General features: G+C 37.0%; 1 protein-coding gene across 1 annotated transcript; it reads left to right on the top strand.

The window, feature by feature from the left end:
* The first annotated feature begins 685 nt into the window (after nt 1–685).
* On the top strand, nt 686–27,686 carry LOC128030065 (forkhead box protein O6-like). The gene is made up of 2 exons (XM_052617550.1): nt 686–1,453; nt 25,566–27,686. Exons 1-2 carry the CDS (start codon nt 1,025–1,027, stop codon nt 26,970–26,972), a joined length of 1,836 nt encoding a protein of 611 aa, XP_052473510.1. The 5' UTR covers nt 686–1,024; the 3' UTR covers nt 26,973–27,686.

Raw genomic sequence — 27,686 nt, 5'->3', positions numbered from 1 at the left:
TGTGTGTGTTTTTCTGAATGTGTGAATGTGTTCATTAATTTGTACTCATTGATTTGAACTATGCTGAACTATCCAAAATGAGTTACATTTTAATTAAAAAAAAGTTTTATTTTGTACGAAAAGTTAAAAAAAATTTTTTTAGTGTTTTTTTTTATTTGTCTTGATATATATATATATATATATATATATATATATATATATATATATATATATATATATAAATCAGACAACATTTTAAGCTGTCAAACACATGGGGCATGTTGTCACATTTCACTTTCATTCTTTCAATTTCTTTAAATTCGGGATTAATAAAGAAAAAGTATACACTGGTGAAATAAGACCACAGACATGCGAAATTAATGTGGAAAATACTTTGAACTTAACTTACACAAACTAAAAAAAAAGCCAAAAAGGTGTTATGTGTATTACTGGAAAAGACACAAATCTGACACGCACCTTTGACCTTTGACTAAACATCGTCTCAGGTCCTACTTTGTAGTTTAGCCTATTTGTGGAAAGTGCCAGAATATAACAGAATATATACAACTGAAACAATGCAACAGAACCGGTTGCCTTGATCTGAAAATAAACAGAATCAGGTTAACGCTAGAAGAATAGCCTGCAATATAAATGAGTAAAACAGAATATGTTGGGGACTTTCCCAAATATGCACCACTGTTACGACTTTCATGATGCATTGTGAAGTTTTTAGCTCTCAGTACAATGCGAAGATCTGTCATCTGTTGCTGCTATAGTTTTGCTTGTAATAACCTCCATCGACGAGGAGGAGGACTCTGCTGCTGCTGCGGTCGGACTGAGTTAAAGCTGGGATGGAAATAGAATACGAGCCGCTGTCTAAACACATGCATCCATTATTTCTGCAAGCCAGTCTCACTTCAACATGATGCGCGCTCGTCTACAGCATCCTTCTCTCTCCTCCTCTGTGAGGTGGACCCAATGAGGCGTTTCTGAGAATACAGTATCACCTGACGACGTCTACCTGGCATCGGCTTATTAAGAACAGATGAAGATGATGATAGAGGAGGATGAAGCGGAGGCTCATCAGGTGGATATGGAGTCGGATTTGCTCAGCAGACCTCGTTCATGCATCTGGACGAACGACTTCTCATGTGAGGTGAACGCGGATCTGTCGCTTAATTTCTCCATATTTAAAGTAGATTCGGATCATGTTCCGCCACCGGCGTGCAGAAGGAGGAGGATGATGCTGGACGCCGGAGGATTTCACGACTTCACGGGAGCCGCGCTGCGCAAAACCAAGGCGTCCTCGCGACGCAACGCGTGGGGAAACCAGTCGTACGTGGAGCTCATCACCCGAGCCATCGAGAGCACACCCGAGAAAAGACTCACCCTGTCTCAGATCTACGACTGGATGGTCCGATATGTGCCCTATTTCCAAGATAAAGGAGACAGCAACAGCTCTGCCGGATGGAAGGTAACGCAGGATACATGCGTGCACACAACAACCCCAAGTCACGTTTGCAGGTCAACTTACACTAACAAGGTTCTTGACCTGATGATTTGCTCTAAAAATAGTTAACACTCCACGTGAATTTGCCATACAATTACATGAAATGTAATACGTGCACTATTCAATATGTATTTTATATAAACTCACATACTACTGTATATAATAATACAGTACACAATTTGTAATAATACAGGGTGCATAATGAGTAAAAATTGTTCTTACCGTATTATTGTAAACTCATCTGTATTAAGAACCCCATATATTCCAGAAACTTTTATTCATTTGAGATTCATTCATTCTGGATAGATTGAGTCTTGTTCTTAAACTCTGCTTGTTCCATACAGAGAGAAAAATATAGATATATATAGTGGGTGTTAGAAAGATAGGATGTATGCAAAATATTGGAGTATGATACAATGCATATTTTATGATACACATACAATTGTTCGAGTATGTTTAAGTGGATGATGATGGAGGACAAAGCATTTCAGGAGGGAAACCTCTGCATAATGCACTCATGCACTGTCAGTCTCCCACTGCTCCAATACTCTTCGACCAGACTGATTCATTCCAAACACGTTATAATGTGACACCTTTGTAGTTTTCTTTTATTTCATATTGGAACTTCACACTTTATTGATTTACAGTTACAAGCACCATATTTCAATTATAATTTCAATAATTCAGATTAATAATTCAAGTGCCTCTCAGTTAGAATTTTCCATGAGAAAGGATTTTTTTTCTAAGAGTTGTAGGGCTGTCTGTTGTTTGTTCGGTTTTATTTTGTCTGGCCCGGGTTGTCTTTTGGCACTTCTTCAAAACAAGAATTTCAAGAATTTTTAAGGCATAGTTTGTAAAGTTATGTAACCCAATCCAAATGGTCAGCTAACGTCTTTTGTAGTATTTGAAAGTTGCACTTTGTCAGTGTTTCATCCAATAATGATTCTAGCAGAAAATATTTGAGCATGTTTCAATTTTAAATTAATTAATAAATTAATAGCACACTCGGAAACTAACCTTTATGCAGGTAAGTGAAACCCTATTGAAGCATTTAACCATCCAGTTTCCTAACGATTGTTCTGTGTTGGGTTGTAAAGATGCTGGAGCCCATCCTAGACAGGGAAACACCATGGATAGGCTGCTATTGAATCTTATTGCCAATCATATTTGTGGTTGCATGTAAATAATAAAAAGGTTTACTTTTAAAGCTCTCCTAACTATTTGTTTTGGCTTAATTGCGATGGGGAACAATTTGCATCCCTGATATATTGTGAAACAGGCCACAAATATAACATATTATATTATTTCATATGCTTATGACAAAAGTACTGTTTGTCAGAAACACATTGTCTTAGATTAACTGTGCTGAACTGAGTGTCAACAAAAGACACACTGAGGATCCCTTGATAGCATCAATACTATGGTTCACCACTCGGAATGTGCTAGAAAAAGAATGAGTTAGTAGCCTCACAAAGGATCCTCAGTCTGCTCAGCCCTCATACAGTAGTTCAGGGCTAATGTAAGCCCATATCATTAAAATGAGGTCTTCAGAGGCGTGTTGAGAGGGAATTAGCTGCATTATCATAGTATCAGCCACTGCCTACACTGTAAAAACCTGATGAGACATGTCCCACATGATGGAGGCGATCTTTATGCCTTTCTTAGCTCAAACCTGACATAAAAAAGCATATCCTACTGTCTTCAAATTTCATGAAAATACATTTTTTAATCACACAGTGACTATACATTCATAGACAGTTCTTGTTTAGGTATCAATATATCATTGAAAGTCTCATAGATATTACTTATTAATAATATATATACATACAGTGCCAATGTGTGAACTGCCGACACAGTTCTACTGATTTAAGAGGAAAATAAAAAAAGAGATAAAAATGTTTATTTTAATTAACACATATTTTATATTTATTTAAATCGTTATAACAGTGTTACTATTATATTTATAAAAGTGTTTTTTAAATATAAAAATGTTGTCCTGAAAGAATCAGAATGACAAACAATAATTTTAGTGACAGCATCTGATTATAAAACAGAAATTAGACTTGTGTTACCCGAACCAGTTTTTCCTGAATATTTTTGAATATTGTGATGAACTATAGTATAAAACAATTGGTCGTAGTTTCTAAATAATTAGACATCATCACTGTTATGAACTTTAAAGTCTGTTGAGTGATACTTTCAAATACTCGTAAATGATGACAAAAAGATGCTCTTTCATTTATTTGCTCTTTCGCTGTGGTCTGGTTTAGTTAGTTAAATAGTATATGAAGAGAAATGATAACATGACTTGAGGCTGCTATAGCAAGCGGGCAAACCCCATATGATAGAGACAGAGACTATAAGTTATTTTGCTCTGTCTTGCCTCATTGCCTCAAAACAGTGATTTTGGGGCACCTTGTACAATAGATTTGTGTGAGGAACAGATGCCTTCAGTGCGATGACACTGAAGAAGAAAAAAAGAGGGCACCACTAAATAATGGCAAGAAAACACATCTTTCTATAAGCTGTCCTTGTGTGCTGCACATCCACGCACACACTTGTCCAGTGTGGTCAGCTTTACTGACTCTAACGACTCCTAAATGAGCCAGTTCTTTTTGGTGAGTCAAAAATGCACATTGCAGTCAGTATAGCCCAATTCCATTCATTTGTGAATCATAAAATTACTACTTCTCAGCTTATTCAGAGGAACTCTGGGAAATCTAATCCATCTGTATAAGATGTCTGGGATTGCCTTATTATTTTCTACATTCTGTTTATCTGTACCTTTGTTGAGTAAAGTAACATTTGCGTGATAATTCTCTGACTGCCTGCTCCAATTTATTCAAGGATATAGACTTTTCTAAAAAATAAAATAAAAAACATTGCTATCATGGGAATTAATAACAGAATTAGGTAATAACAGAATTAGGTAGACTCTACGCTTCATTTATTAGATTGAAACGTTTGTCAAACAAATTTTATGTTGGTTTGGAAAAATATTTTCTTAAAATGAAAACAGTTTGATGTTAAACTGTCTGGATAGATAGATAGATAGATAGATAGATAGATAGATAGATAGATAGATAGATAGATAGATAGATAGATAGATAGATAGATAGATAGATAGATAGATAGATAGATAGATAGATAGTAAAACAGTAAAAAAATCTAACATTTTACAGTCTGATTTTTTCTGCAGCTATCACTCGTTTTCTTTTTGCATTTTTAATAATTATTTTTATTTATGTATTGAGAAATTAATACTTTTATTCAGCAAAGAAGCATTTAGTAGATTAAGAATGACAATAAAGACACTTACAATGTTACAAAAGGTTTGCATTTCAAATAAGTGCTGATCTTTTGAACTGTCTATTTGCAGAAAAATACTAAGAAGCAACAACTTTTATTATTATTATTATTTAAACAGTTTTAATTATTTAAATAAAATGATTTATTCATTTCAAACTAAGTGCAAAAAAATGGATATGCATAACAGTAATTGCCTGTCACAAAAGAAAATTACTCTCTCCTCATTATTGCATTTAAAAAAAATGATTTTAATGCCCTTGTGGGTGTGTGCATTAAGGCTTTTGTGATTTTTAATCCACCATTTGAAAGAATGTTATATTGATATTCTTTTCAGAAACAGGGAAGGAAGGTGTCAGTGTGTGTGTGTGTGTATGTGTGTGTGTGTGTGTGTGCGTGTGTGTACGTGTGCGTGTGCGTGTGTGTGCGTGCGTGGTGCGTGGTGCATGCGTGCGTGTGTGTGTGTATGTGTGAGAGAGATGGCTGGTAATGTGCTGCCAGGGTATTGCGTGGTGGGTCAGTATGGGTGCCAGGCAGTCAGTCAGACTGTAATGTGAAGTGACTAGAGTGTTATTTATAACATGTCTTTGAGGTCTTTAATGGTGCAAGGCAGCTGGGCAAAGAGTCAGGAGCCAATGAGAGAGAGAGAGATGACAGACACTGGAATAAAGAGAGAGCAAGCAGTTTCACGTTTTATATGTATAAATACAAAAACAGTTATAACATCTGTTATAACATCCTGCAGTAGCAACACAAGGTCATGGCTTCAGTTCAGTTGTGTACCTTCAGATAAAAGCATTTGCCAAACACAAATGCACAGACACTATTGGAAGAGAACTGAACTGAGCTGGACGATGACATCACTGAATTAACAAAGAACTGTTTTTAACTGATAAACTGAAAAAAATGTCCTCTTGAAATATCAGCACATTTTTTCTGTTTAACACTGTATAAGCTGCTTGACATTATCTATATTGTATACAGCGCTTTAAAAGTGACTTGACTTGAGAAAATGTAAGATCTGTAATTGTCAAAAATTTACTTTCACAGAAATACAGCTGAATGTTGTTCTTCAACCAACTCAACTGTTTTGTATTTTTATATATTTATCAACATATATAACCAATAAGCTACATTTTATCAAATTATGATGCATTGCAAACCCTAATAAGTTACATCACAAAAAATATTAAGTTAACAAACTCAAAGATAAAATTGTTAGAACTTTGGATTTTGATTTTGTACACAAGCATTTGCACATAAATATTGAGTTTACTAACTAAATACAATTTGATTGCAGTCATTATGGTACTGGGGGTAGGCTTCAGTTCCCATTATCTCTCAACCTGTTGATTGGTGGTTGCCTTATATTTGCAAGTTAATCCATAACATGTATCCATGCATGTGTTTAATCTATAAATGTATGCCTGTCTTCGTGGTCCGCGTTTTAGTGGTTCTTTATGAAATGTGTCTCGCCGCATGTAAGCATACATCCAGTGTGTGTTGAGTGTCTGTGTGTGTGCTGATGAACTCAGTTGGAGACTGAGTCCTCAGGGAACAGCTCCTGTTAATAATTCAGACATGGCTTATTATCAAGCAAGTGCAGATTTCATCTTAATTGCAGGCAGTCTGTTCTGCTTCGTATCTCAGGAAAGCATGTATGCCTAAATGTTCAGCTCTGCACACACAAGAAACGGCCTCCTAATCTTCACAGACCTTTCAGAGGCAGAATAAAATAACTCCCTTGCAATGACAAACTGATGTTAATTGATAAAAATGTCTAACAAGTCACACGCCATTGTGAAGTTTAGTGGAGTGTAATCTTTCGCACTTTAAAGTGTATATGTATATAATTTAAATACATACAGTAATTCTTCTTAAAGAGGCAAACAGACACAGGAAGTGTGCATATAGCCATGTGCCTGTATGATGGGACCCATTGAGTGTATATGGAGAAGAGGAGGGGTCAAAGAACTGATCCCTGAGGAACCCCAGTGACCAGTTGATGTGCTTTGGATACCTCCCCTCCCCAGGCAACCCTGAATGACCTAACAGTGAGATAGGATTCAAACCAGCGAAGTGGAATACCTGTGATGCCCAGTGATAGAGGGCAGACAGGAGGATCTGATGATTGACAATCTCAAAAGAAGCAAATATATCCAGTAGAGACAATAATAAGCCATTCCTGAAGAGAGTAAACACTTCCAACACATTGCTCCATTTGAACCCTGACATGTCTATATCTTGCCCCACCAATGCCATGAGTTTTGGATAGCACAGTTGTTTGTTAGAAGATGAGGAGGTGGTAGGAGTGTTAGAGAAAGCTGTTTGGTTAAAATCATAAGTCCTTTAAAAAATAAATATACATTCAGCAGACTTTAATCAAGGGAAGGAAATGGTCAAAACCATTTATAAGAACTATAATAATAAAAACAGAAGATGTGGTTGACAGGAATTAACCATACAAATATGGTGATGATGTTTCCGGTATTATAGGATGGCATATCTGCGCATGTATATTTATGACTTGAGGCCTGTTCACACCAAGGAAGATCACTATAATGATACTGAAATTGTTTTAAAATCATAATTTTAAAGAACAGCACACACAACTATCCACACCACAACTATAATGATAATGGCACAAAGGGATGATAGCGTTGGAAACACTTTCCAACTGATGAACAATAAAAAACACTGACAGCCAATCAGAATCCATCCTGCTTTAAATAAATGAAGGCAAACAACACAACTCCAGCACATGCTTTAAAAAAAAAAAAAAAAAAAAAAAAAAAGAAAGTCATTGTGTGTTGGTGTGGACCCTAATGTAGTATTATAGTTATTGTTTGTGGTGTGAACAGGCCTTTATAACCATAATCACAATCCCATAAAAACTCAGACAGGAAAGTTGATCTGCTGACACTCAGTAAATTAAGGAACACAGACACAGCTGGACATATTTGACTAATTCTACTGAGGGTTAAGACATTTTATTTATTTATTATTTTAAATAATGGCGCAAATATAAGATTAAATTTACTTCTGCAAATCTTAGTAAATCATGTTGCTTGATTTATTTAAAGGGGGGGTGAAATGCTATTTCATGCATACTGAGTTTTTTACACTGTTAAAGAGTTGGATTCCCATGCTAAACATGGACAAAGTTTCAAAAATTAAGTTGAACGTTTGAAGGAGTATTTTTGGAACAACAACTTCCGGTAGGTCACAAGTTTCGGAAAGTTTTTTTTGAGTATGGGTCTGTGTGACGTTAGATGGAGCGGAATTTCCTTATATGGGTCCTAAGGGCACGTCTGCCGGCTCCCGTATAGCGAGGCTGAGCACAGACATTTCACTGATCAGAGCTAGACACTGAATTGTCACAAAAGAAGTGTGTTTTTGGTTGCCAGGGCAAGACAACCCTGCACAGATTACCCCCCCCCCCCCCCCCCCAAAAAAAAAAAACAGCATTAAGGGACCAGTGGATGGAGTTTATTTTTACAGAGCATCAACGGAGTTGTGCAAGTGTTTTTGTTTGTTCCCTGCATTTCGAAGATGCTTGTTTTACAAACAAGGCCTAGTTTTACGCCGGATATTCATATCGTTTATTTCTTAAGGATAATGCAGTCCCAACGAAAAAGGGTCACGATCGTGTGTTGGAACCACATGTACAGCTTAAAAAAAAAAAAAAAAAAAAAAAAAAGTGGAACTTAGTCATTTTCCAAAAACGCTAAGCAAATATATACAGTTTCAATACATACCACATAGAGACGTCCTGCTGTAGTCGTTGCTGCTGCTGCTCTTGTTAAATTTCAGCCTCGGGATCTGATTCTGGATCATAAATATACGGCTGAATCTGACTGTTAGCCAGGGTTTGTTTTGGATGATGGTTTTTTCCTCACGGTAATGTCACTCAGACGCTCTTAATGCAAAAGCCTTCTCGCGCTCGTGATTCTTTAGCTCCACCCACACGTCACGCCTCCAGCCGCTCGTGTTTTTCCGGGAAAAAATGGTACAGACTATCTTTCTCTTTTAAATATAATAAAACTAAAGACTTTTTGGAATTATTAAGGATGTAGTACTACTCTATAGGTACTCAAGATTAACAGGATATTGAGTGAAAATGAGCATTTCACCGCCCCCCTTTAAATAATCCCCGCCCTGTAAATTTTGTGTCTGAAACGGAAACACTTACAAATGACAAAGAAAACCTAAAAGTTTCATATAATAATGTCATTTATCATGCAGAATATGTTGGGTATGTCCTTTTACTGTTTTCATTGTAAATTATTTTATTTTATTTTTGCAAAACTATACATTTATACATGGTACGGTAACTTACATTTAACAAGCTAACTAGATCTAGCATGTGTCTTTTTGTTAAATCCATGTGAACATAGAGTGTCCCATTTGTTATTTTATGATTCAGAAGTGTGCTCATAAGTGCCCTGTTTGCACTATCCACCCTTCTGTAAAGCCTGCACTGGTAGACTTTATAGCAAACGACTATCTGACAGTGAGGACAGCGAGTGCTGTGGGCATCAGGATCTTTGAGACAAGGCAAAATATGTGTGCTGCATCTTTAATGTGCACTAACTCAGAGCTGTCCAGGTGACAGGTGAAAATTTGGTTAGGAGCTGAGCGGTAGAGTAGAGCAATAGACCTAACAGACAGACAGGCTATGCTACAGATAGTCAAGGATATATAAGAATGGAAGAAAGCTGACATAGATTTACGATTTAAGACTTTAAGTATAGGGATTATTATTCACTATGGAGACTCAGACTTGTTCTGGATTTGACATACAATGGTGACATACAATAGCTTTTTAGATCCAAAGGGTGACATCTATCAGTGTCAATTAGGAAAGGGTTTATTAACCAAGTACTTAATATGAAGTCAAACCAAATCCAAAACCATAGGAAAGACACCATAGAACTAGAAATGCAGAACTGCAGCAGTGGGAACTAGATTTGAACAGTGTTCAGCAGGGGTAAAACGAGGTGCTGAGGGAGGTACACACCGTTGAGATGTGGCCATGTGCTTTTTTATGAAAGTAGGTCAGTCTGAAGGCTGAATGTTTGCTATTCCATCCATGTAAACTCTGAGCTCAGAGTCGCAGATAGCCCCACATGAACCCATGCTTTTTATCTCTCCCGTTATACAATTCTTTGTTCCATCTTTCATTTGTTCTCTTCATCTCTTTTTCCCCAAACCTCTCTGCTGTTTTTTTTTTCACTGGCACATTTAAGATTCAGCCTTTTCCAAAATTACTCAGTCTTGTTTCTATTTAACCGCTATGTATGTCGCATGAATAGCTCTCAAACAAACATGACAATTAAGATGTCATTCGTGCACCACATGTGTTCCAAGCCAGGGTGCCTTTCTTTCATCTGCTAAACATAAACAAAACATTTAGCAAATTGTTCACTCTGCTTGTTTCCATACAAATAAAGTGAATTTTGACCAGGAGAAAACAGGCTCCAAAAAGGAACAAACTAAACATTTATTTTTAAGTGATACAGTTGGTTTAGTAAGCGACCGACTGAAATGTAGGTCTTTTAAACCTAAACTTGGGTGAGTTTTCCGATAACGTTTTCTCTTAGAAGACTCTGAAGGTATACAGTATCTTAACTAAAGGTATAACTTTTCTAGGCGTGTTCCCCGATCTATACCTTAGGAAGCTGCTTGAGGTACAGTATACCTTCTTATGTGTGCTGTCCATGGTAGTGGTGCTGAATTGGTTGATATCAGTGGCTCGATGGATTATTCAATGGATTATTCACTCTATGCAGGGGCTGTGCAGTACATGAGAAAGCAGTGTTCTTTATAAAATAAGCTTTGATTTTAAACAAAGGCACAGAAGTCTTTCATGTTAGAATGCAACAAACTTGCGTTAAACTCCCTACCAAATTAATTCCCTTTAAATAGACTCCTATAAGCCTTTACTGCCTAATGAGTTGCCAGCTGATATATTTTTGGACAATATAATAAGAAATCTAACAACCATAAGTCTAATGGCAATTTAATTATTTGCATGAAAACACTTCAGTCAGCCTTATTGAACAATGGGTGTATTACAACTTTAGAATTATATTTGTTTAGGCTGAGATGTAAGGAACTGTGAACTGTCAGCAGTGATAAGGTGTAGCTAAGACTGTCTAAGAAAGTTTGGGAAACACGTATTAACGATAAGGTACAACTAAGGTATAACTTAAGAATGACGTAGTGTTAAGAAGGTTTCGAAAAACACAGCCCTGTGCTACATTTCCTGATAGCATTGTCTCTTAGTGTGCTATGAAGATTCTTAACGTATATCTTGACTAAAGGTATACAAATTCTAGGCGTGTTGCCTGAGCTATACCTTAGGAGGTTGCTTTCTTATGTGCAACGTTACCAGGTACTGTCTATGGGGGTGGTGCTCAATTGGTTTTAAATAAATACAACAAACTCTTTCTGTTAGAATGCAACAAACTTGCTTGAAATTTTTACTTCTGCTTTGTGACATGAAGTACATTACATCAGGGAATAAACCAATAAAGAAAAAATATACACCCAGTTCACCTCCAAGTGGTCACCACATAAAATAATGCTTAATAATTTAACAGCTTTTAACAAAAGAAAGAAAGAAAGAAAGAAAGAAAGAAAGTATATAATTTACAAGTTGAGGTATAACTTAAGAACAACTTAGCGTTAAGAAGGTTTCGGGAAATGTAGCCCTGGTCTGTTCATCATATACAGCTTTCTTATGTAAATTGATGTAACACATTTAGTGTTCTGTTCTACAGACGAAACAAAGTCTTACCAGTTTGGAATAACATCAGGATGAATAAATAATTGAGTAAAAGAGTTTTCAGTTTTGGGTGACCTATTTTTTACAATAATTCTCATACTTGCATATGAGTCATGCATCCTAAACTTAATCAGATTATTGCCTTTCTTCCCAGAAATATTCACTGGTATTTGCCCAAGTCATTCAACTTGGTACTTATTCGTGATTCTGAAGTCAAGTCTTGAGTAAACGTCTGAGTGGTGCGTATGCGATCATTGTTGGCTCGGTTGACAATATGACAGTTGCTGCTCTACCTTGCATTACCTCTACCCTTTTCTTCTTTTCTTTTCTTTAATATTTTATTTTTACAGAAAGAGAGAGAGAGAAATGATGGAAAGTAGAACAGGGAATCCATGATTCCCGTGCCACCTTTCATTAGATGCAATTTGTCCTTTTTGACATCCAGAATGTTTCAGTTATGGATAATAAAATAAAATGCAGGGTTCAACAGCTTATCCTATACCACAACATTGCTATTAGAGAAGCCCCCCAAAGATACTACTTTTGATTTAGAGAAAAATATATGAATATAGATAGCAATTTTAAAATGAAGACATAAATAAATTGAATGCAACCTCATGGTATTTGAAAGCTAGATGAAGTAACTGGAGCTAGTGCGGTATGCTGCTTGGTCATAATGGTCATAAATTAAGAAGAACAACAAAAGTGAACTAAAAAAAAATAATACTGCTCAATAACCGTACAAATCTAAAACTTTTATTAAAAGCTTGTTAAAATGTAAACTTTACTCACTTGCATTATTTTAAACTGGAAGGTCCAAAACCTGGAAACCCGGAGTATGCATTTTAACATTCCCTCTTATATCTTATATAAAAAATGAGGTATATTTATAATGCAATGCTAATTGTTTGGGGGAAAAGAGCCTGTATCACAGTATAGAATTTGATCAAATAATATATTTTCTGTCTCATTCTGTCATAAGAAGAAATAAATTAGCAATTTCACAAATAAATACAACTGAACAAATTAATTAATTAAGGAAAAATGTATTCAGTCAAGAACAGAGAGTAAATTTTCTGTCTTTTGTTTTATTATAGAGACAACAGCATTCACATTTTCTTAAGACACAACGGCTGTGTACAAGGACATTTTGGCATATTTTTGTGTCTATCTGTCCTATCAAATGATAAAATCCATAGAAGAGGACTCAGTATCATGCACTTTATGGGTGTAACGATTCACTCGTTTTCTCGATGCATCGATTACAAACCCTGACGATTCATATGCATCGATCTTAAAAACATGATTTTGAATCGTAAATCGCCGATCTCGGACAGCAATCGATTTAAAACGCTAAGAATCAAATGAATCGAGATTTCAATGCTTTCAAAATATATACACATTTAATTACTACAAGCACTGACGTGTGATCTCTCCTCAGGACTCGTGGCCAGTAATATGAAAGTGAAGTAGTTTTACTTTCCTGTAGTTTGTCAATGGCTCTCTGCATCTTACCGACAGTGTTACATTACATGAGCAGTCGAAAGCTGTATTTATTGCATGGACAGAGCACAAATGTATCCCATGTTTGGTTTGATTAGTTCCCAGGTGTGTCTTTTCTATTCCCCATGTGTTCCATGTCCCTGTTAATTTAGTCATTCTATCCTCGGCTCCGTGTTCCTTCCGGCAGTGTAAAACTGTAACAGAAGACCGACCTTAAAAAGTTTAAAACTGCGTGTTTTCCCTCCATTTTGTTTTCTGTTTTTTCAGTCTTTTCTTTCCGTAGTATGTCGATGGATCCCCTCTATAGCCCCAAATTCCTCCTCCTCCTGCTGGAGCAGGAAGGACGTTCTCTTGAGGACCATACCAGACGGTTTCTTCTGCTAGCTAATGCCACCAGCTACCCGGACCACATGCTCTGCTCCTTCTATAACGCCAGCCTGAACTCCAAGTGCAGAGCGTTGTCGCCCGAAGATGGTACTCGGGAGGAATTCGCCGCATTCGTAGAGTGGACTCTGGTGAGAAATGGGTCACCTCTCACTGTCTGCCCAATGGAGGATCTTGCCAGGTCCACTCTGGACCCAGAGCCCAGCCTACCATCTCCCCACGGTACGGGGCATAAGCCCGAGCCCACCGATGACGGAGAGCCAGAGAGCAACCCATCAGACCAGGTGCGAGAGCCGGCGACACTGCCCACCATGAGTTAACTTTAATCAAAAGTTAAATGGCTATTTTGTGAAAATGAGATGAAGTTTTCACACTGAAAGGGAAGTGCCCGCGCTCTCATAGATGTGCTAGGCTTTATCTGCAGCTTAACTGAATAAAAGCAGAATGAACTGAAACATTAAGAAAAAAAAAAAACTATAAATAAAGTTTATGAATGATGCAGTGCTAATTGACAATTTAATTACAGTACAGAAACTATAAATTCCTAGTAAAAAAAAAAAAAAATTATAATTATGATAATACATAGGCTCCATACATAAAATTATTTTATTTGACATTTCTGTCACTTCTGAAATGATGGGTACACCCCTGGTGTGACAAAATGTTAGCTTATACATAATACTTTTAAAGCTCTTTTTTTAAATGTTGGCTTAGTATCTAGCTTAAACTAGTATCTAACAATGGACAAAATGTATGTTTTTTTTTTTTCTAAACTATGGTTCTCTAACCATAAAGGCTGGTGTAATTTGCCCCCTGACTAAGCATTTAAAGAATTTAGGAGAAGCATTTAAATAATCCTGTGAATGCACTTAGAGTGCAGAATTAAATAGTTATAATCAAATCGATATCGAATTTAATTGTGAATCGAATCAAATTTAATTGTGAATCAAATCGAAAACCTATGAATCGTGAATCAAATTGCTGCCTACCCAAAGATTCACAGCCCTAACTATACAGTATGAGAGGTGGCTTTCTGTGTGCATATCTTGGATGTATGTGCAGCAGAGAAAACGGCACACAAGTCTTCTTGACTTGAATGGTTTACAAATCACATTAAGATCACCTTTTTTGTCCACACTTTTGTCCACGAAATAAATCAACTAATACAAGGATTTAAAGAATCACATGTGCCACAATAATGTTGAATCTTCAAATTCAAGACCTCACAAAATAATCTACTAGTTCCAGATATACTGACTGGCAACTTCCAGGGAATCAGGATTCACAGGATATGTACATCGTTTGGGAAGCAAAATTATCAGATTAGCAAAAATAACTTTTCTAAATTAAAATAATCAATGGATTCACATATTTTTGGAAGGTTCAACTTTCACTTTACCTTAAATGAGACTCAATAGAAGTCAAAACCTGCCACAGCATTCTTTTTTTAAACATGCACTACCAAAATTTCCCCCAGCCATGTAGCAGCCATTTATGCTTTAACTTATTAGAGCTTTTACTGCAGACACTGGACTCAGCAGTCTGAGCCGAAATGCACATTAATATTTCAGTGTCTCGTGTCCAGGATCTCAGAGATGAATGCATCTCATTTGTTTCTCTTCTTAATCTCTAAAAGTATCTGCCCTTACTTTCTACTTTGCCTTCTTCACTCTCTCTCTCTCTCTCTCTGCCGCACTAACTCGAAATGACTTAATAGGGCTTTTGTTTTGTTTCGGGAAATAGCTGGCTGTTGGTGAGAGGGACGGACATCTGTAATTAGGCAAGTCAAGGCAAGTTTATTTATATAGCACATTTCGTACACAATGGTAATTCAAAGTGCTTCACATAAAAGAGAGTAAAATAATAATGAAGAAAAATAATAACAAGAATAAAACAAAAATGTACTTATTTAATACATTTAAAACAGTTAGAAAATGATTTTACATTTAAAAAAAGTGCAAATATAGTGCAATCAGTTCGGACATTGCACAGTGCTCATTCATTAAATGCACAGCTAAACAGATGAGTTTTAAGTCTAGATTTAATTGTGACTACTGTTTTAGCACATCTGATCTCTTCTGGAAGCTGATTCTAACTGAAAAAGAAATAGAAAAAGAAAATTCTGGCACATCCAGCTATTAATTTCATCAATTCATCAATAGAGTCTATGGGGCTGTTCATTTTTTTTTACATTGATGTGTAGATAATGGTCGTCACACCAGCCCACAAACGCTTCTATAGCAGCTTTGTTGTCATCAATACTGCAGTCTCTTGTCAACAATTGCAATATTACTATGTCATCTGAACACTGTATAATAAATTGATTTGATTGCTGACTAATGCAGTCGTTTGTGTACAAAGGAACCAGAAGTGGTGAACATACGCATCCTTGAGGGGCCCCTGTACTATTTACTACAACATCCGACAACACTGAGTTAAATTTCACCTGTTGTGTCCTGTTTGTTAAAAAGTAATAATACCAATTAACTATAAAAGGATTAACTTGTAGATTTATCAATTTCTCTAACAGTTTATGCGGTTGGATGGAGTTGAACGCAGAACCAACATCAATAAAAAGCAGCCTGAGGGCATGATTTTTTTGGAATTGGGATTACAATAGATTTTCTCCAAAGCTCTGGTACATTATCAGTATCAATTGAGAGCTGGAAAAGGCGATGCCAGGCTGATGTGAGCTCCTCAGCAAATCTCTTTAAAAGAAAGCATGACATCCCATCTGGTCCTGTTGCTTTACTAGAGCATACATTTTTTTTAAAACCCTTGTAACATCCCCTGAATATTTTAATATTCTATCATCATTGATGTTACAGTTTACATTCCCTAAAATATCATGACATTCCTTAAAAGTGTCTGTCTCAAATCTCATTTAAAAATTATTCAATTCATTTGCTTTATCAATTTCAATGATGGCGAACAATGGCTTCTTTTTCGGGGTCATGTTGGTCATTCCTCGAATTTAATTCCATAGTTCATTACATTAGTATTACATCTTGCCAACTGTTGTTCAGCCAGTATATTGTATTTGTGCTACCCTTAGTTGCTGGTTAAGTTTCTTTTGTGCTGCTTTAAGTCCCATTGTATCCCCCAACCTATAGGCCATTTTTTCTTTTTAATGCAATGTTCAGTTCCCCCTGTAACGTATGGTTTGTTATTCGGATACTTCTTAATAGTTCTTTGAGGGATAACTAGATCCACACAAAAGGAAATATATGCGTAATTGTTTCAGTGACCATATCTATATTTGCATTTTGATAAAAAATTTCCCACATCCCTTCAGCTCCTCTATACTATCACTTGGCCACACCTTAACCACCTTTGTAACTGGTTTACTTGTCTTAAAAACTGACTACATAAGCATCCTTAATATTGCCATAACACTTGTCAAGGATGTTATTTTTCCTCGTTCCACACTTCACATATTGAAAAATCCCTGGTAAGGATCTCTCCAAACCACATTGATTAAAATCACCCAGAATCTATACAGGTGCATCAGGCTTAATCTGTAACTGCTTATGAGCACAATCAGCAATTTGACTAGCTGCCCTATGAATGTTCCCACTAGGTGGAATGCGCACTGCACAGACAAATATATTAGTGAACTCCCTTGGCAAATAATACGGCCGCAAAGTAATACACAGTAATGCAAGATCAGGATTGCAAATGCTTTCCCCAACCACAAAATTACGGCACCAGCTTTAATTAATATAAATACAGATACCCCCTCTTCTTTTCTTTCCAGAGTTTGCATCTCTGTCCAAGCGTAAGTGGGAAAACCCTGTCAATTTGTATTAAACTGTCTGGTACATCATTACACAGCCACGTTTCTGTAAGGACCATCAGTCCAGACTCACGCTACTCATAGCAGACTCCAGCTTGTGTACGCAGCTCTTCCATCTTGTTCCGCAAGGAGCGAGGATTACAGCGTAACACTGGCGGCAAAGGTAGTTTGGAAGCTCTCCTGACACGTTGCCTGACACCTCCTCTCTTGCCCCGCTTCCTAACCTGACAAGACACTGGCACGCCACTACTCCGCAAATCCAAAAGCTCCAATCTGCTGTATATCAGCTGTCCAGTATCCACAATCCTGTTTTTAATTCCTTGCACCATGCAGCTAGTCAAAATTAGCCCCATTACGGTGAGCAGTTTCCTATTTATCAGTCTTTGTGGTCCCCTGTTCGGGCCAGCTCTCTCACATAATAATTTAAATGGCCACTGTACGATCAGAAAACTAAGGTTAAACAAAGCCGACAGAAACAAACAGGACAGAAACACATTCAGTGATGTCATCATCTCAGTTCAGTTTAAATAGTATCTGTGCAATCATTGGCAATCAAGTCAACAATATTGTTGTAAATGAAGTGTCCCAAACTAAGCAAGCCAGAGGCGACAGCGGCAAGGAACCAAAACTCCATCGGTGACAGAATGGAGAAAAAATACCAGGCTGCAGCAACGTCAGATTGTGCAGAAGAAACATTTGTTTCCTGTGGTCTTGTCCTGGTGGTCATCTGAGACAAAGTCTTTACAGGGGATCTGTCTCTGCGGCTCATGTAGTTGTCCTGGTCTCCGCTGACTTTCAGTGCTGTAGAGGTCCTTTCTAGGTGCTGATCCACCATCTGGGCTGGATACGTACAGCATCCGGGTGACGGCAGGGACCATCTTAAATGGATACAGACTGGATCTGGTGGCTACGGTGACCGCCTCCATCTCTACCTGCAGACTGAGCTTGTGCGTCATCTTCGCGCCAATTATTCAGCCAATAAAGTGTAGGCCTATCTATTTCAAAATTATAATACTATATTAATTAAAAAGGTTTAATTGGCATCTTTATTTCAAACGACTCGATATTTATATGTGTATATATATATATATATATATATATATATATATATAATATTATTATTATTATAATTTTTTTTTTTTCGCATGTAGCATTGTTTGCAAAGGGTGTAATTTGTATAATAGAATAAAAAGTTGTCTGCATAATCATGTAGCCTAAATATCTATAATAGCCTATACACCAGACACTGTAACAGAGCCTCTTTATTTGAATAACCGCTTAGACGCAAAGTACTCTAGGGAATTAGTTTTTGCATCTTGGGTGTTGAAACAGACATGACATGGGGCACATGGTACAGCACCACCGAGTGTAAACCCTTCTGATATTGAGTCATATTCAGGGTCGTTTCTGATCACTCTCTTTCTTTTTTCCGCTTCCTCCGATAAATCCCTTTTTGGTTTCTTTGCTGGCCCTGCCATGACTTTGGTTTTATGGCTTGCACATTAGATTGTTTCATCTTATAGTTAGTTGTTGGATAACTAAACCCTGGCTATGAGTAAAGTATGTTACAAAAGCCGTAAAACAGGTTGCAATCTTCCGCTGGCAGGACATGGGCAGGGCAGTGTGTACCAACCTGAACATGAAAGAGTGTGGTTCTAGCGGCTAGGAGGATGATCAGGTAGCAGTGGTAATATAGTTAATCTGGTTAAGAGGTGTTTTACCGCTGAAATAATTTTAGAGACATTATTTTAAGGTAAAAAAAAAACTACATAGTGATGCTTTAAAACTTTGTGATCATTGTTTGGTTGGCAGCTCATTTCTTTAAAGCTAGTGTTATACTCACAAATGAATCATTGATTGATTTACCCTTACCACATTTTTGTCTACCCCATATTTTAGCCTGTTTAAATCCCTAACATGCTAATTAATCTATTTGAAATGAATCCCAAAATCATTCCTTTCTCAGCTATTACTCAAGTCAAGCAAACCTGTATTTTTTGCTTTCTCCCATCATGCTTGAGTGAATCCCAGACCCTCCCCCTAAATTCACCCATGTTACTTCCACAGGGATGAGAAACTGGGTAGGAGAAGAAAGGCTGCTATAGCAACAAGAACCCTCCCTTTCTCATGGGTCTCCTTAGCAACTGGTTGCTTAGAAGTATAGCTCCAAGTGTGCCCAGTGTGGCTAGCTTGCATATGAGTGTGGGTTATTACTCTGCATAGCATGACTGGAGCATGGCATATAGCCTGAATGTGGCCTTTAAAGTGTCTGAGTTTTATTTATTTATAGGATGACTGACTTTAAAATGAGAGCTGACAATGTCCAAATGGTGTGTGTTCATATGTAAAATGTACACATGCAGTTTTGTATGATTGAATAGACATAAAATCTGAATTCTGACAGAATCTAAAATGTAAACACTTTCATCTATATACAACTTTATATGTATAAATCTATATGAATCCTCAGTACTGAATCCCAAGAAGCTAGGTTACTGCTGATTGTAACCAAGTTCATTAATCAAACACCATCTCTTTATCAAACCATTTCTGAGAAAGATATTTTTAATGGCAAATTTATTCTTAAAGTTCAGTTCAAAAAACACATTATGTGTATATTATTATAATATAAATTCTTCCAAATGTACATCAGCCAAGGGTTTTTGCATTGACATACAGAAGAGTGCACGTCACACTGATAATTCTCCATTTTCCATGCTAAACACACACCTCACATATTTGCTTTTATAGAATTAAATAATAAATTATGTGTATTAAATTGTGATTAGAGGTGCACTGACCTTTACGATTAAGGAAATCAGATTATTATTATTACTTTAAATGAGATTATAAAATATAAAAAGGGATGCCTGTATTAGTTCTTACACTGTCAGAAATAAAGGTACAAAAGCTAGTACACCATTGCACCTTATTTATCCCTAAAGGGTGCATATTGGTACTTAAAGTGTCTGTACTGGTATCTAAATGATACATTTTGCACCCATAAGGATGAGCCAAACTGGCACAGGATTCAGGATTTTCCAATCTGTCTGCTTCTCAGATGCTCAGTTTATTTGGTGGCACTATTTATACCTACCTAACCCACGATGACTAGCACCCACACCCACAGCTCCTGCGGGAAACACAGTCTGCTCATGGTAATTAACATACATCCAGCTAAGAATCACCCACCACTTCCATTACCCCTTCAGCAGACACTGGAGGGAGCACATTTCTCTTCTAGGGCTGTTAATATTATTGTGGTTCCATGCATTTCAGAATAAAAGGGCTGTATTATGTTGCTGTTTGGTGTGCAGTCAGTGTTAAATCTTGACCACACTTTTTTATTAGTGTCTTTAAAGGCAAGGGGACACTGTATATTTTTATTGCCCTACTATAATACATAAATTATCTCAGTATTATTTTTTTTGTGGTCGGCAATTTATTTTAAACCATTTGGCAGTAGATTGAAAATCCATGTTGATTTCTTGGAAAGATATATAAATAGTTATTTTAATATTAATTTATTTATCATTTAATAATCTTGTAGTTATTTGAAGATCCTACTTCATGAAAGTATTGTCATTAATTATATATTTGTTACGTCTGCTATATATATTTTTGGTTCTTCCCTGTAAATTCTAGTTTCTTGGAGAAGTGTCTTGGAGACATTGGCACAGTTCTTCTGGATTTAGTCTGTGACAGTTTGTTCTGTTTCTTCATGTTATTCCAGACAGACTGATGATGATGGTGAGATCAGATATCTGTGTGGAGCACTGGCTGCTGTCAGACTCTTTTGTGCAAACATTACTAGATTATTTGAATTAATGGCAAAAAATAATGTTTGTAAGTGTAAACTGATATTTCCTACTGGCACACTACTCCAAAACATAGAAATAACTGACTTAAAAATATTTTTTGTTGGTGAAAATACTGGTGGCCTAAGACTTTTACACTTTTTCCTGGTTTAAGAGATTTTCTCCATACTGACCGTCCATAACGGTATTATTGTATTGTAATGTAAATCCAGTTTTATTTAAATCTCACATAAAAAAGTTTAATAAGAGTGTCACAGAAATCTGCAAAAAATGCACATCCTTATTTATTTAATGCAAAACTGATGGTATAATTATCTAGTGAATTATAAGCAGCTAATGTATTTGCATATTTAGAATGGTAATCTCTTCTGTATCGTCAATGGATAAGAAAACAAGTGTTAATTCCCATCAGCGTTAGCCTTTTTCATTTGCTTTGGGCCCTCCAAACCCCAAAGTCTTCCTGGACCTCAAAACTCCTTATTTCCTTTTATAAGCACAGATGCACAAATCTTTTTGCATATTTTTTTCTCCAACCACATGATTTGAAACTTTTTGTTTGTTTGTTTTTATAAAAACTGGAAAATTTGTCAGAAGCCTAATGAATGTCTTGTTGCTTGTTTAGAGCCTATAGTTAGGCTATAGTTTTTGTAATTCTGCCAGCTGTAATTAGGCTTCAAAATGTAATTAGGATTCAAAACACCAACCAGTTGGCCAACCCAAAATACTTTAAAAAATATATACGTTATTTCACTCTATGGTTTAGAAGGATAGTGAGCAGGTCAATGAAGATTGCCAGCCTCAAGAGATCATCATAATAAAGATGCAGGCTGGGTGTGGCTGGAGCAGACAGATGGGTGGTAAATGGTGTCAAGATGGTGGAGTCCCATGGTGGTGCTTGTATCTGGACCTCTGGGACACATTCCCTAGAGCAAATGAAGAGCAGCCGATTCATTAGCAACTAAGCACAAAAAAAAGAGCTCCAGCTGTTGTAAAGCAATCTACTTAACGCAGCGTGAAAGTAGGGAAATTCATAGATGTTAGCTTTCTCAATAGCAAACTGCTCTCTCGTCCTCAGAAAAAAAAAAAAAAATCTGTTGTAGTATGAGTGCTGTATTAACAGCAACCACCTCTTACTTACCTCTTACTGGAATTCACTGTTATAAAGATATCTTAAAGTGAGTAGCTGTACACTTGCTTTTGTTACTGCTGTAAAGCTTTTTGTGGAATTACATACCAGGTCACCCAACTTACATATTTCCAGAACATAACATTTGTACGGTGTGTGGGAAAGAAACAGAATCAAGTTGCCTTTATTAGAAGTCAAAATGTCAAAATGATTTTGACAATTTTTATTTCAAGCTAAAATTCGCATATACAGATGATTTAAGCATACAGAAAAAAACTAAAACACATTTAGTAAACTTTTAGTAACTTACCGTGACATTATTCCTAGACTAAGAAACCATTGTTTACTCGCAGCTAATGGTTCCAAAAACACAGTTTAGAGTTAGTTCAGTTTAGGCATGTGCAGATTGAGAAAAGTTTCTCAGAGCAACGAATCAAGGAATTCTCATGCCGCTGCCCGAGCAACGAGCCATTGCTAGAGAGAGCGACAGAGCTGTGGATCACCTCTCTCCTCACTCCTAGAATGTGTCCTCCAGTGCCCGCTTCTTGAAAATGACCACTCTCCCACCTGTCCAGCCTCCCACAACGCTGTCATCCTCTCTGCTCGCCCTCAGCCCACCATCATTGTGGTGCGAACCCCGAAGGACTGCCATCCTCCTACTGTAATGCTACTGTAATTAGCATTTAAAGCAGTTAAAGAATTTAGTAGTAGAATGTCATGGATGTCCTGAATACATCTGAAACTAAGAGACGTTTATCTGAAGTAATTTAATTTAGCAACATAACCTATTCTTGATCACAAAGTACAGTAAGTTTCTGTGGTTAACATACCCTAACATTTACCCTTGTAATTGGCACTGAAAGTTTACTTTATAAGTTACTGTATATTAATATGAGGAAATGTTTTTCTTGTTAAAGCACTGGGAAAGGATATCAAGTGAGACATATGCCAAAGCTACCTGCACACTGGAAAACTAACAACAAAAACACTCTAAGTTGTCTAACCATATTTGAAGACTTTAAACTCTTAATCAACAAATAAATGAACTCTGGTTAGAAGATGTACCAGTACATTTCAGTCATAAATAAATTATGAACTCTGAAAATTTTATTTGCAAAAGATGAGGTATTTTGTTCTTTCCGGGCGTACCATGAGCTGTTATTAATTAAAAGTCCCTGTAAGTGTTCTAGTTGAGCTGCAGAAAGTGGAAATGTTGACTTTATAGCCTTTGACACAGCCTCTCTTCTCTTGTCTAACAGGAGCAGACACAGCATCAATGCCAGTTAGTTTTCCCCAGCAGTTCTTTTCTACTGGTGGGGCAGGAGAAAGTATACAAGAAATGCCTTGGAGAGAAACTGCATGATATCTTACCTCTGGGCTGCACCCATGCTGTCTAAATGAACATTCAATATATCCCATTATTGAACAATCTGTTAACAACCATTAACTATTCAACACATATTCAAAGTCATTGTCATAGTACCCTCTAATGAGTACAATCTTTGCTTTGGCAGTGAGTAATTCACCCAATTTAGTAATAAGTATTAGCATTGAATTATATGTAATACCCAGGACAATTATTTGGAATATCATAGAGAGATAGTGTTGGCAGTTATTTTCTAGAGGTGTTATTCACATGAACATCTGAAAATTACTGCAGCTCAATAATAAGGATTCCTGTCTGTCTGTCTAAAACCACCACAGATGACTCAATCTTGTTTCTTCGTGTTTCCATGGCTACCCTCCTTGTATTGTTACCTTAGGAAACCTTTTGTGTCAGATGTACCTCTATGAGACCTAATTCTTTACTTGAAATGACCAGAAGATTATGCTCTAAATGAAAATAGCGTAAAGAATTAAACATTTATTTTCTGTAAATTCAGATTAAAGTGTTGTATTTGTATTGTTTTAATACCAAACATTATGTATATACAGTATATAATGTTTAAGTAACTCAGATATTTTCTTGTAAATGAAAAAGTAGTCTGATTACATAACTTGCGTTGCCCCCAACTCTGATCATGAACAGTTCAGAAACCTTAATGACTTCCCAATGGCTTTTCCAGTGTCCCAAATGTCAACATTTGTTCTTACTCTGGATGACAAGCTTGGCTTCGAACAATGTTGATATTTATGCCATTACTAGATTAATTAGCATAAAAACAATTAAATTCAAGTTTATTTGAATAATGCTTTTCACGATACAAATCGTTGCAAAGCAGCTTTATAGATTATTAAATTTCTATAGTATATTCAGTAGTAGCTTGTCAGTGGTGATGTGAAATTGATGTACATAAGGCAGAAATGTACAGTAAAATTCAGTTAATGACGCAATCCAACAGACAATGAACACTATTAACAGCAATGATTATATGTTGCAATCAAACTTGTAGCAAAATTTGGTATTTTATGTCATCTCAGTTCTTTGTAGGGGCTGGATCTAGACTGAAGCTTCCTTCTATATTGTCTGAACCCCGAACGTATAGGTTCAGTGAATGGCATAAGTTGGGGGTGAGTCTGTCTGTTTATCTCACCAATGGCCTGTATAGTTGTGTTTACTCCTTTAACCCCGAGTGGCTAATCCATTTTTTTTTCACATATATTTGCTTTTTTGAGGAAGTACTCATGTAAACTTACATGTTCAAGTTTATTATAAGAAAACTGTTTTAGAATAAATAGTTTAGAATAAAATAGAATAAAAAGCTTAGAATAAATAGTGCGTGAGTAAAACGGAACCTGTCGATTCTAACTATATAAATTAATACCTAAATAGATTTTTAGTTCTTAAACATCTAGGAACAGTTTTCGTGCACATGCTTTGAGTGTGCTCAGAAAAACCACATGTCAGAACAGTCAGAACAGAACAGAACACAAATATAATGTTTGAATAACCAGCAAGGCTTTAAAGCGGATGCAATTTTTTTTTTACTTTTGTAAATAAGTGCAGTGCCCCATGGCAGATTGGACCTCAAGGGCACTTTAGTGCAAGACCACAAAGGGTCAGGAGCTCAATCCCCTCTCACCCACTGATTGTGTCTGAACTTGCAATTCATCTTTCCAATACTTGTCCAAAAGTGTATAGATTTCCAAAACTAGTGATGCATAGGTAAACTGAAAATGTCAATATTTCATTGAATATACTTTAATATCCCTAAATTATTATCTTGTTCATAGGATACACACTATATTATATAAACAAGTACATTAAAAATATCTATTTTTCAATGACGTGCTACAGCGATTTTAACATTGTACTGAACTTAACATGATACATGTTGTGAGTATATTTTATATTTCTGTTTTAACTATATTGTTCTAAAACTCTTGTCTTTTTTGTTTCTTTCTTTTTCTAGAACTCCATCCGCCACAATTTGTCCCTTCACACACGTTTCATCCGTGTGCAGAATGAGGGAACTGGCAAGAGTTCCTGGTGGATGCTGAATCCGGATGGAGGGAAGCTGGGAAAATCTTCCCGCCGTAGAGCTGTCTCAATGGACAATGGCAACAAGCACTTAAAGAGAAAAGGGCGAGTAAAGCGTAAGAAAATGGCTGGCAAAGCAGAGCAGGGTACAGAGGCATTTTTGGGGTTCTGTAGCTCTCCAGAGCATTGCAGTCCCACTAGGAAGTCTGGAGCAGGTGGTGTGGGGGCTGGGGAGGAGTTTGAGACCTGGACAGATCTCCATTCACTAGGCAGCTCTTCAGCTTCAACTCTTAGTGGTCGTCAATCACCAATTCTAGCCAAGGTGGAATTGGGGGAACCTGAAACAGAGAGGATATCCTGTTCAGCATCTCCACACCTGTACCCCAGTCCCTCCTGTGCCACCTCACCTGCATCACACTGTCCTGCAGATCTCAGAGCAACAGTCAGCTACCAGCAGCACTCATCCCCATGTCATAAACAGCCTTCTTACCAATACACCAGTGGAATGAAGGGCCAGGGCTCTAGCTGCGAGACAGTTTATGGCCAGCCAGATGTGAGCATGGTTCGGCACAATTCCTCCATGCAGAATATTGAGGAGAACTCCAGTAGTATGCAGGCCTACAAGGACACTCTCCAGGGTTTTCTGACCACAGGACCCCAGTTCCTTGTCAAGGACATGATACTTGGAAAAGAGAATGGGGTCCACTCAATGTTGGTTGCTCAAGGATCCAGGGATCTGAATCACAGTGAGAATAATGACCCGACCACTAACCCTTCCTCCAAACCATTTCACAGACACAGCATTATTCAGAATTTGACCCAGAACCATCAGCCTGCATTGGTCCACTCTCAGCCCAGTGATGGACACATGCAGTCTTACATACATAAAGCCCCTTACCTAAATAGTCCCACAGTCAATGCACATCTTTCAGCATCCACCACTCTTCCCCCAAGCCCTGCAAGCATCTCACATGACTCCTGCCACCTTGCTACAGCTCCATACCCACAATGCCATCCCTATATTTACACAGATCCATATCAACACAGTATGGCATATGAACTGTACCGCCAACCTCAGGGGACGGGGACAAGTTACCACAACTACCACCACCCTCATCAGGTCTATCCACATGAATGGCTGCCAGCAGACCTGGATATGGATGTATTCTACAGCAGCCTAGACTGTGACATGGAGTCTATACTTTTACATGACATTATGGACCCAGGAGAAGAAATTGATTTCAATTTTGATTCCTCACTGGCTCAAGGAATGGGCATGGGATTTGGTTTTATGGGCACACAGCAGAGCCACAGCAAACAGAGCTGGGTTCCTGGATAAATGCCACAGAATCACTGAAGAATGTTTTCTTAAGACATAACTACCTACATGCCAGCCAGCAGTGGAGTCCAAACACTCCACCAAAATTCAGGTGAATACACTGTGCTGATTCTGAAATGAAATCAAGGTAGAAGTATCTCTTTTGAAAACTGACTTTGAATTTATGTTGTCTGTTTAATACTGCTTGTATGTCCATGTTCTATGTTGTGTGTCCATGTATTGAAAACTACTCTGTTCCATTTTCTGTGAGATTTGCTGACTGAACCATGGTGACAATCTAAGCTATGTTACCCAAACACTGTTTTGTTCTTCAGTCAAAACTATCTTGTGCACTTTAACTACATTGAAAAAATCCATGTTTATAATTTCACCCTTAAAAAGAAGGAAAGCTGGGGACTCAAGTGTAGCAAAACCTGGACCCGTATCAATTTTTGTAAACAATTCCTCATGGGTGCTACAGTACATACTGCCATGTGTATGTGGTGTTTCAACGATTACTCATTCTTATTCTCCATCCCAAATGTGTCTCTTGTCTTGAATAAAGCTGGTGGATATTTAGCGGGGTCTGCCATTGTGTCAAGAATTCTTATTTTATTCCTCTAAGTTTGGATGTCTAAACACCATGCTTCATTCAGAAATGCTTAATGCATTATATCATTATTATTATTATTATTATTATTATTTTATTTGCTTATTTTAGTTAGTTAATTAGAT

This window comes from Carassius gibelio, chromosome A16 (genome assembly GCF_023724105.1).
Source record: "Carassius gibelio isolate Cgi1373 ecotype wild population from Czech Republic chromosome A16, carGib1.2-hapl.c, whole genome shotgun sequence".
NCBI classification, from domain to species: Eukaryota; Metazoa; Chordata; class Actinopteri; order Cypriniformes; family Cyprinidae; genus Carassius; species Carassius gibelio.
Note: the sequence above shows the minus strand (reverse complement) of the source record. Positions and strands in the feature narration are given on the sequence as shown.

What these genes read in the sequence shown, in the direction of transcription:
- LOC128030065 (XM_052617550.1), top strand. Translation starts at nt 1,025, where the DNA reads ATGAAGATGATGATAGAGGAGGATGAAGCGGAGGCTCATCAGGTGGAT. An exon ending in ACAGCTCTGCCGGATGGAAG is followed by an intron (nt 1,454 to 25,565) that starts GTAACGCAGGAT and finishes TTCTTTTTCTAG; the next exon opens with AACTCCATCCGCCACAATTT.